Source organism: Dreissena polymorpha, chromosome 5 (assembly GCF_020536995.1).
Source record: "Dreissena polymorpha isolate Duluth1 chromosome 5, UMN_Dpol_1.0, whole genome shotgun sequence".
NCBI lineage: Eukaryota > Metazoa > Mollusca > Bivalvia > Myida > Dreissenidae > Dreissena > Dreissena polymorpha.
In genome coordinates, this window is record NC_068359.1 from 43,699,229 (window position 1) to 43,711,361 (window position 12,133).

Below are 12,133 nucleotides of genomic sequence, written 5' to 3' on the forward strand. Positions count from 1 at the left end.
TCATATCAAACTATTTCTTTATAGGATGCCAATAATGCAGGCCAGACATATTGACTTTTAAACCAAAACAAGGTAATTGGGTACCTGGGCATAGCAATACCTACTGGTTGAGTCTTAAATTTGTTTGTAATATTGCGATAATTAGGGCATTTATTAGCTTGTTGTTTAAAACAGGCATAATGTAGACAATTTGACATACAGTTAGAAAATGAAAATAATTTCAGTAACTGTCAATCAGATATTAGACTATTAGGGGTTCGGTAATGGGGCATCAAGGGGACTGCTGCCCCACTATTTCGTCAAGCTGTAGTCCTTAGGCACCTCCACTGGTTCTCAAATAAAATGAGATAATTGTACCTCTTGTGTCATTATGAGTCTGTTTCCTTTTAACAATATTTTATTGTCTTGTCTATTTTAAGAGCTTTACACAGTTCATGCAATTACCACTACGAAACCATTTTGGTACCTGCCCAAATATCAAGATAACAAAAAGAATATTTTTAAGTTCTACGCTATATTTCTATAAAAACTTATTACCTTTACAAAAACACATAACAATAAATCAAGTAATTGGAAATATAAGATTTTAAATTTAAAATAAAACATTTATCAATATTATAGAACAATTTCAAACAAAAATGTGCATTAATATTATCATAATAGTGTATAATATAATATATATATTGAAAAGGAATATGCAAATCTACACAAATGTCAATCAAAGAATGATTTGGATTGAAGAAAGAAAAACTGTTTGTGTAAGTTACACATTTTGGTATACAAAGGAATACATTTTTTAATATACAATATATCACACATATGGCATGAGCATATGAATTTAATCATATATACATACAAATACTTTATGTAACCATAATACATGGGTATGGAGCAGATAATACACAGGCAAAAAAATAATAATAGAAAATTATACGATTGCTTGGTATCAAATATATTCTTCCCGACAATGTTATCATCATTTGGAAGCAAACAACAATGATATTAGACAATTATTTTCAATTATATGAAAAAGAATTAATGCATTTACCACTATATTATGGATGTTGGGGGTAAGTCTTCATGTTTTCAGACATATGCAAAATGAGTTAATGCTTGATTGCTTTATGTTTGCTTTAACATACCCCCATAACACAATGCCTACAGACTTTTCATGCCACAATTTATTATTCAACTTTTTCCATTCTTTTGATATATCACAAGTTAAACAATAGTAATAAAATGTAAATAATATTATTTTCTGTTTAATAAAAAGTATTCTTACTCCTTTTTTTCTTTAGACGTTTTACTTACCATGAATTAAAAGGTCTGGTCTTAAAATTGAGGAAATCATCATATTTAATAAGAATAAATGATTGTCTATAAGGTTCAATTTCAACATTTTTTATGTTAATCTCATCTTTATGAAAATAAAAAATAAGTTCAACAAAGGAATGTTAATCTAAACTGTACAACTAAAGTTTCTGTTAATATTTTTGAAAAATCTTTACAAACACTATGGCTGAATGCCTATTACTTGCAAAATGAAAGCTATCGGGTTGTTCCCCCATCAAAATGATAGCCACAAGTCACTAATTACAATGTAAGTGTTGCCGCATTGTAAATACATATTGCTAATATTAACGTATCAACCATTCTATCTACACTATATACTGCCAGTACTTGAAAGAATGACTCTCACAATTTGCTTTAAAAAAAAGTTTAGTGCCTAAAATAAATCCAACATTAAATTCATGTTAAGAGAACATTTATATTATTTGAAGACACAAACTAATGTTGTTAACTTTGTACCCTTTCTATGTGGAATACGTAGTCAATAAAATATAATATGTAGCATTATCGGTTGAGCAGTTTTTAAATCAAAGGCAAAATGTGTTTCATACACACAACCATTTTTTGAGAGCAAAGAAGTACCAGTTGCCATATTTTCACAAATTCCATACAGTCAATATTTCATCGGATTTCATACTTCAAATATTTACTTTTTATTGTCAGACAAATATTGTGCTATGATTACTTTCCAGAATTGTCAAAACATGATTAATGTTTTATTATAAAAGCTAAAATTTGATAAAAGGTAGAGCAAAGTCAGGTAATTTCGACACCTTAAGAGTAAAATTTGATTTAGTCCTGATGTGTCGAAATTACCCACCAAGTGCCCAAACTTAATGAAAAACACCGTTTTGGCTTGTTGATATTTGCTAACGAACGTTATTATCGTTGCCGGCATAACTCAAAACTTCAAGCGATTTAACTAAATGCGGTGGAGTGTAATTTCGACAGTAATCGGCTAATTTCGACAGCGGCTTATTTCGACACTTGTCTTTGTATTAATTTTCCACAACTGTTTTTATCAGTTATTTACATTGCATCTCTCAATTAATAGAATTTCACGATCTCTTTAATGTCTAGTGTTAATTAGGTTGCGGTGGTTTAGTGGATGTGGTGTCCGCCTAGCGACAAGGAGAGAGTGTCTCAATAAGTCGTAGGCTTTCCATGCTATGGAGCTTAAATAAATCGGATTATACTATTGTTAATTGCAAATCAGAGAATTATAAACAATTTGCATTTAGAGTTCGTATTGTGCTCCCACTTGACTCAATATACAGTACAGACACCGTGTACTTAAACAAACGCCACTTGCCGCAGTGTTCATCTCACTGTTAGCTTACCAATATGAACCCCGCGATGGGTGCTCAGATCAAATGTCGCGGGGGCCGTTTGCCATAGACAAACACCCCGAATCACCGCGGACCCATAATATCTACCGCGGTGTTCATCGTGTTCGCTAAAAATAAAATATTTGAAAAATAACGTATTGAATTGAACCCTTTCATCTAAAAGTGATAATGAATAAATAAAGTCTATTTTTATATACATGCTGATCGAAAGGATGTGATAAGTATTTAAAATATATTGGCGACAATAAAACACCCCCGATACATATGTCTCAACTGAATCTATCGCATACATGCAACTTCTCCCATTTTTATCCATTACTCGATAATCCCATATACGCCCGATTTCCGTTTTTAAAGCAAATTATGTGAGGGTAACATAGACAATAAGAGTGCTCAAGAATGCCATAAACATAAACGGTCGCAATTTTAGAAAGTATCAAATGAATTTCGGCATATGATTCTATTTAAAGATTTGATGAAATAAGCGCCCAATCAAAACAGTTGTATTCGAACATGCTAAAATCACCTTACAGGGTTTGCACGCCCGAGTACAGTTTTTTTCGGTTACAACTTCTAGATGAAATGAATGAATTTCTTTGTCCTGATAAAAAGCGCGCGAACATTGGCGTGGCTGTATTTATTTGTAAATAAAAAATTCGTAGCGGGTACAACATTGAGATCATTGATTTCCATTAAAAGTTTCGTTGTGAATTTCAACTAAAGTTGAAATATCTCGCGAAATATTTGGCATTGCCATTAAGAGTTAATAGTATTGATCACTATACGCTTTATTTACGTTTCGGACGTTATGTACTGTACAAATTTAAGTCCGCATACATGTGCACATACATATAATATCTTCATGTAGTATGTGATTTTCTTTTGTACATGTACATTTAAAACGTGTGAATGACCCTCGCAGACAGATGTTTACGGTGGTTGCGCAGCATCAGCGGTGATCACAGGTGATCCAATTAACGATATAATTAAGAAAAAAAACAACAATTTCATTGATCAATAACGTTCAAAATCTTTAAATAGCTCTAATTTTATATAATCTGCTTGACAAATATAGAGAGAGCTAAATATAGTACTCAATAAGCTGCGTCAACCATTTGAAGAGTAATTCTATTTAACGAATCTATCTTTCCTTATGCACTGGGAATGCTTGAAAACATTTGGAGTGTCGGAATTACCCATCGTATAAAATCGGAGGATAATTTCGACACCCCACAAATCATAGTTCTAAAAACGCTTGGCACCATTCAAACACAAATACAATGTCAAGTGAAACAAATTTCATACTAGAACTTGTACAAATACCAGAAATACAGCGAAATCCTAAAGGGACGTAATTGACAATTATGTAACCTCCCTTAGCGAAGCTCATAACGCTATAAAAATTCGCTAGGTAATACAATGAACGTATTTTAAATGACTCATCTACATGCAAACAGCGAGACGTTTGATAGAGAGATGTTATCTGGTGACGTCACAACACCAACTAAGTCTCATTTTACAACGAAATCATACAGGATGATGATGATTTAAGACGAGTCTGATAAATATTGTGAAAAGTGTCGAAATTAGATGACTGTCGGAATTACCTGACATTGCGCTAATATAAAGAATGGTTCTTATCTACCCGGTTGATATTATTGCTTACAAATGAGCTACAAAATTGTACATTTATCAACATTCATTTTTTCTTTGGTGGATTTTCAAGCATATTTCAGTATTTCATCTCGACTGATTATTCAGGCTTCGTTAAATACAAAAACTGAAGTGAGGTCATTTTTTGGGAGACATTCTAGAGATCAGTAGAAAGTCTAAGCTCCTGTGAAAATACCTCATCTATTTACAAAACTTAGTTTACAAAACTTAGTTTACAAAACTTAGTTTACAAAACTTAACTAAAATCTGTGAATGTAAAGCAGATTTTTTAAAATTTAGAAACAAGAGATTGCCAAGTAATATAGTTCCCTACCGGTGAGACTCCACCATTGTCAGTATCTTTTTTGTTGCCATAGCAACGAGAATTCTTGATGTATGAATAAAATGAAATGGCGTGCATAATCTCCATATTGCCATCTATCCATGTTTCAAGTTTCATGATAAAATATGAAGAACTTTTAAAGTTATCGCAGGATCCAGAAAAGTGTGACAGACATCTGGTTTCACCGGTAGGGGACAAAAACATAAGATGAAAAATCATATGTAAGAGCCAAAGCTATTTTGTTATAAAAAAAGCTAGCTTACATTATTATAGTCACAGGAAAAACTATAACAATATAATATTTACAGGAAGACTATTACGTAAGTTTTAAGAAAAGGAGTATTATTATTATTATTAATATTCTTCTTCTTGTTGTTATTGTTATTAAACAATATAATGAGAATTTATATTCATTTCTTATAATGTTGTGATAAACTTCATCATAAAAAATTACACAGCTATTACATGGTGAACTACTATTAATGTAAAAGTCATACATTTTAACAACACAATATCAAATGCCAATGAAACACTATACATTTAACTTAATTCAAGTCAAATTTAGTATACCAAACATGATTGTATCAAAGGATATCAAATGAGCATTGCAAAAATATTTGACAACCTTAATAAATTTGTTATACCGGTAATTACAATTTAATGCATGATTAAAAAAATCTTAATTACATTCTTAAACCAGAGGTAACAGGATGAATAACCTGCAACAAAAAAGCATCCAATGGAATTCTGAACCATTTTTTAAAAACTTCCCTAACAATCAGAATGAATTCATATTCACTCAGAATAAATCCACATTCACTTAAAATACAACTGAAATAAATTAAGCTTCATTAACTTAGGTAGAACTCAAATGAAGCCCTTATCACTTTTCTGGATAGATACAACAATAGATACCAATGCTTTTGATAGAATCCAAAATGGAACCTCATCTACTTTAGATTCACATTCACATAAGACAAAACTCAAACAACGCCCCATTTATTTCACTAAGAACTCAAATAAAATAATTTTGAGTTCAAAACAACAACTAATGGTACATAGTCAACAACTGATTATCTCAAGGCCACGGGAACCCTGCTTCATTCTCCAGGGGGAGGGATCTTCATCACAAGGCGGCGGCACTAGTGAAACTGAAGCCCTGGAACAGTTTTTGATTCATGGTCTTCATGAGCTCCTTATCGGGAGGCGTAAGGGCCACCCGCTCCATCGTGAAGTCCGTGTCGAAATTGGATATGTCACTGTCCGATTTCTAATAATGGAAGAGAAGTGATTTAGTTTGTTGGAAAGAGGAAGTAGTTGATTGTGGGGAGCTGCTGCACTGATACTGAATAAATTATAGTACAAGACTGATTGTGTTTTTAGGATTCTGTAAAAGAAAGAGAAAAGCAGGATTCTGTAAAAGAGAAAAGCAGTTTTTAAGTGTAACACTTGGAGATTTTAAATATATATGAGTACAATAACAAATATAATGTACTCTCAAAAGAAATAAAAGATAATCTAATAATCAATTCTAACAATAGAATATTAATTAAAGAATAACCAATGCCCATGGTTAGTCCATGTCTTCCAGATCATTATGTAATCTACGACTATAGTGGCTGCAGACAATATGCTGCACAACTCACAATAATTGACAATTGAAGACAGCAACTTTACTTTTGCTTAAACATTTTCAAATCATTTTCAAAATATCCACTTTTCATCAAATAATTTATAGAGCAGCAACTTTAAAGGAAATACAAGCAAATTTATTGAATTGATATCCCGCTAAATAAAAATTGTTTTTTGATATACACTTATAAAGTTTCATGTTGAAATCATATATAGTTTCTGATATAAACCCCTAAAAAGTTTGTGACAGATGGATAGACCCACTGACGGACAGACACACTGACAGACAGACAACACCAAAACAATATCCCTTTGCCTTTGGCAGGGGATAATAATGTACATTCATTATAAAATGAAACAGAGCTGTGTTTGTGAAACACAATGCCCCCTACTGCGCCGCTTTGAAGCCATATATTTGACCTTTGACCTTGAAGAATGACCTTGACCTTTCACCACTCAAAATGTGCAGGTCCATGAGATACACATGCATGCCAAATATCAAGTTGCTACCTTCAATATTGCAAAAGTTATGACCAAGGTTAAAGTTTGTGACAAATACAATGACAGACAGACAGACAGGCCAAAAAACAATATACCCCCGATCATTCGATCCGGCGCATACAAATACTGCAATAAAGACAATCAGTAAAATTCCTTTGTACAAATGCAAAAACCTATCAACAAAAGTTTGATAATTCTTTAAAATATATTAAAATGAGGCTATTGTCAAGCAATATGGTCCCCTACCGGCTCCACCATTGTCAGAAATTCCACCATTTTCAGATTTTTTTAATTTTGTTTGGTTGCCATAGCAACCACAATAATTGATGTAGGAACAAAATGAAATGACATGCATAATGTCCATATTGCCATCTATCCATGTTGCAAGTTTCATGAAAAAATATTAAGAACTTTTAAAGTTATTGCAGGATCCAGAAAAGTGTGCAGGATCCACCATTTTCAGCACTATTTCTAGTCAATTTGTTGCCATAGCAACCAGAATTCTTGACGTAGGAAATATGAAATGACTTGCATAATCTCCATATTGCCATCTGTCCATGTTTCAAGTTTCATGAAAAAAATATGAAGAACTTTCAAAGTTATCGCAGGATCCAGAAAAGTGTGATAGACTGACAGACCGACGGACTGACGGACAGACGGACACACAGAGCGAAAACCATAAGTCCCCTCCGGTGAAACCGGTAGGGGACAATAAACATCCAAATGTCTTGTGCATGGCCACGGTAACAAGATTTCACATACAATCTTAGGCTTGAAGGGCGGCTCTACTTGTCTACGGTCCATTCTCTCCCAGTCCACCTGCCGGAAGTACGGAACGGCGCGTATAGGACCCGCAGGGCACGTCGGCATTCCCAGCCTGTCTGCGGGGTTACGCTCAAACAGCTGAAAAATGGAAAACAGTTTGCATGTAAATCTGTTAATTTATTGGCTTACAAACAGAAACCATCTCTCATGTTAACCTGTTAATTTATTGGCTGACAAACAGAAACAATCTCTCATGTTAACCTGTTAATTTATTGGCTTTAACACAGATATCGTCTCTTATGTAACATGTGAATTCATTGGCTCAAAAACTGAAACCATATTCCTCTCATGTCAACCTGTTAATTTATAGGCTGAAAAAGAGAAACCATCTCTCATGTTAACCTTTTAATTTATGGGCTGAACAAGAGATGTGTTTGTCAGAAAACCAATGCCACCTTCTGCAAGGCTTTGAAGCCATAAATTTGACCTTTGACCTTGAAAGATCACATTGACCTTTCACCACTCAAAATGTGCAGCTCCATGAGATACACATTCATGCCAAATATCAAGTTGCTATCTTCAATATTGCAAAAGTTACGGACAGTTCAACTGCTATATGACACCCTACTGGGTGCATTAAACAGAGACCAGCTCTCATGTTAAACCTCTAAATTTATAGGCTGAAAAGAGAAACCATCTCTCATGTTACCTTTAATTTATTGGCTGAATAACAGAAACAAGCTCTCATGTTAACCTGTTAATTTTTGGCTTAATACAGAAAACAGCTCTCATGTTTACCAGTTAGTTTAAAGGGGCCTTTTCACAGATTTTGGGCATGTATTGAAGTTTGCCATTAATGCTTTATATTGATGAATGTGAACATAGGCTCTAAAAAGCTACAGTAAAAAAAAACAAGAATAAAACTAAACAAGAGCTGTCAGAGGACAGCGCCCTCGACTATTTGAGGGCTTGACAGTATAACGTAAGCCATCATGGGGTAATTGTTCAAATTATTCAATAAGGTCGTGGTAATAGTTCAGGTATATTTCCACAATCTACTGAACATTTGTAAAGACATAAAACAAACTAATAAGATTTATTTCAAGTTTGACAGCAATAGCTTGGGTGGGAAGTTGGACGGTCCTTCAAAAATAAAGTAAAATTTTTTTTATTTTTTTTTAAACCATGTTTCAAAGAAAAAACAATTCTTATTGGGTTGGCAAGGGGGGGGGGTTGAGAGAGGGGGGGGTTAATGTGGGGTGTGGTCATTTATTAGACGATCTTTCAAAAATAAAAAAAAGGAAAAAATATATAAAAACAATTTTTTTTTGGGGGGGGGTAGGGGGGGTGATGAGAGGGGGGTATAATGTGGGGTGTGGTCATTTATTAGATGATCTTTCAAAAATAAAACAAGAGATCTGTTTGTCAGAAACACAATGCCCCATATTGCGCCGATTTGAAGCCATAAATTTGACCTTTGACCTTGAAGGATGACCTTGACCTTTCACCACTCAAAACGTGCAGCTCCACGTGATACACATGCATGCCAAATATCAAGTTGCTTCGTTCAATATTGCAAAAGTTATGAAGAAGGTTAAAGTTTTGGTTAAAGTTTTGGGACACATATATTTGACCTTTGACCTTGAAGGATGACCTTGACCTTTCATCACTCAAAATGTGAAGCTCCATTAGATACACATTCATGCCAAATATCAAGTTGCTATGTTCAATATTGCAAAAGTTATGACGATTGTTAAAGTTTTGGTTAAAGTTTTGGGAAACACACATACTATGACAGACAGGCCAAAAACAACATACCCCCGATCTTTCGATCTGGGGGCATAAAAGGAAACACAAATTTATTTATTTATTTATTTTTTTTTTGGGGGGGGGAGGGGGGGGGGCAGGGATTCTGGGGCGTGGGGTATTGTTTGGGTGGAATCCATTGTGGTATTCAGGTAAGGGTTGTTTTGTGAACGTATTAATAAAATCTGATCATCAATAAAGAAGCAATTAACTAAAATTTACTCTTGACCTTGAGAGTGAAGGTCATTCAAAGGTCAAGGTCAAACTGAACTTGGCAGGTACAGTACCCTCATGATAGTAAGAAAATATTTGAAGTTTGAAAGCAATAGCTTTGATACTTTAGAAGTCAAGTGGACCTAAACACAAAATTAAAAAAAATATTCAGTTACTATGACAAAAAAGGGCCATAATTCTTACAAAATGCTTGATACAGTTGTCTGCTCTTGTTTATAGGTTGGGGTTATGTTGGTAAAGAAGTTTGCAAAATATGAAAGCAATATGTCAAGGGACATTGACAATATTTGAAGTGGTACGCAAACTTTAACATAGATTTATCAATATAATGCATATTCTAAATGAAAAAAGGGCCATAATTCTTACAAAATGCTTGATACAGTTGTCTGCTCTTGTTTATAGATTGGGGTCATGTTGGTAAAGAAGTATGCAAAATATTAAAGCAATATGACAAGGGACAATGAAAATATTTTGGGTGGTACGCAAACTTTAACATTTGCACGCTAATGCTAACGGGAACGCTAACGCTGGGGTGAGTAGGATAGCTCCGCTATATATATTTCATTATAATAGTCAAGCTAAAAAGTAACCCTCACTGGGCTCCAGCCACTGACCCCTGGAGCCCTGGAGTAATAGTCCATCGCTGAGACCACTCGGCCATCCTTGTTCATACAATGAGTCGTGTATTTTATACTTAATATAAGCAATCCTCTTAGTATCACAAAATATGACAACAAAACAGAACTCTCCAAATTATTCAATCCTTTGGTGTTGCAACGCTTTTTAATTTTCATGTTTTTAAATCGTTCAAAGATGCACATAATGGATAATTTAGAGAATGTTCAGTATTACTGTTTCCTAACAAATATCATAACAACATCGAAAATTTGCGAATCTGAAACAATTTTGGTACATTTTGTCAATTAACCAAAACGTGAAAAGGCCCTTTTAATGTGCCAGTAACATTTAGATGGAGTAGATCAGGTAAGCACTTAAACTGCCGAGAAAAACTGACGTGCTCAGAAGGGAATGCTCTCTCTGTGTTTACCAATTTAAAAGGGATTTATTATACCATGATCAATTTCAAACTTGTTCATGTTTTTTGTAAAATAATTGAACAATTAAAACAAGAATGAATTTTAAAGATTTCAGACAGTCTGAATTATGCTTTACTTCAAAATTTCCTGATTTAGACATAATCATCTCTGAAAAAAACATTCAGCTCTATTTAGAACAATTTATAAATGTAGCACAAACTTAATAACATGATTTATATGATTTATTGAAGAATAACAAGAATTATAGAAGTTTTTGAAACCTAGCAACAGCAAATTGGCTCTGACTGTTATTAAGTTGTCTTCTGTTTTTTTAGGTCAAATATGAATACAATGTATTAAACATTTATTTTTGCTATCCAATGCATGGGTCAACATTGTTAAATACATATTTGTTCTTAACTTCACTTCAGGTGTTTAGAAATTCAACTGCACATGCACCATTGAAAACAATGCTATACCAAGCTGAGAATGGATCCCGCCTCCTTAGGCAGCCATCTTGGATAGTGGTGGCGTGTCATTGAGGATGGAGTGAACAGATCATCCTCATCGTCCCCGTGGTAAATGGCGACTGGCCAATCATCATCTCATAGAGCAGCACACCGTACGACCACCAGTCCACTGAAGCTGTGTACTTCTGACCCTTCAAGATCTGATTAACCCCTTTACCACTTAGATATGTATTCTGACTCATTATTGTAGTCCCTCAGAAAGCTAATTCCATTAAAGACCTTTCTTACTAAACAAGTTTTAAAGGCTTCATTTCCAACCCTTAGTTACTGATGACAGGCAGCAGCATAAACCTGAACAGGCTGCAAGTTACTCGCTGACTGTTCTGGTTTTATGCTGGTTGCAAAAGCCATTTCGGTATTACTTTTGCTCTTGTGGGGAAAAGGTTAAGAAATACCTGATTTAGGAATAGTTTGTAAATTCCCCATATGAGCCAGGTTCTGGGAACACCAAGCTTTATTCATGTGCGTAAATCATTCCCCACAGGGCGTAAATCAATTCATCCCACAGGCGTAAATCATTCTCCACAGGCCCGGGCGTAAATCATTCCCCACAGGGCGTAAATCATTCCCACAGGGCGTAAAATCATTCCCCACAGGGGTAAATCATCCCCACAGGGCGTAAATCATTCCCCACAGGGCGTAAATCATTCACCCACAGTGCGTAAATCATTCCCCCACAGTGCGTAAATCAGCGTATTCCCCACAGGGCGTAATAAATCATTCTCCCCAGGGCGTAAATCATTCCCCACACGGCATAAATCAATTCCCCACAGGGCGTAAATCATTCCCCCACATGCGTAAATCATTCCCCACAGGGCGTAAATCAATTCCCCACAGGCGTAAATCATTCACACAGGGCGTAAATCATTCCCCACAGGGCGTAAATCATTCCCCCAGGGCGTAAATCATTCCACAGGGCGTAAATCATTCCCC

The 12,133-nt window shown here is 34.7% G+C and overlaps 3 protein-coding genes across 6 annotated transcripts in view; all 3 read right to left on the reverse strand.

The window, feature by feature from the left end:
* The window catches only part of LOC127832344 (transcription cofactor vestigial-like protein 4), a 121,213-nt gene that overhangs the window by 75,390 nt on the left and 33,690 nt on the right, over positions 1-12,133 (reverse strand). The window lies entirely within an intron of this gene.
* LOC127832351 (protein kinase C-like 1) lies at positions 994-11,336 on the reverse strand. Its single transcript, XM_052357776.1, has 3 exons — positions 11,150-11,336; positions 7,591-7,731; positions 994-5,965 (listed from the first exon to the last, which is right to left on the reverse strand). Exons 1-3 carry the CDS (start codon positions 11,207-11,209, stop codon positions 5,822-5,824), a joined length of 345 nt encoding a protein of 114 aa, XP_052213736.1. The 5' UTR covers positions 11,210-11,336; the 3' UTR covers positions 994-5,821.
* LOC127832337 (protein kinase C delta type-like) overlaps positions 994-12,133 on the reverse strand; it is a gene marked incomplete in the record, with an annotated part of 162,725 nt that continues 151,585 nt past the window's right edge. Inside the window, 1 exon segment of the mRNA XM_052357744.1 lies at positions 994-5,320.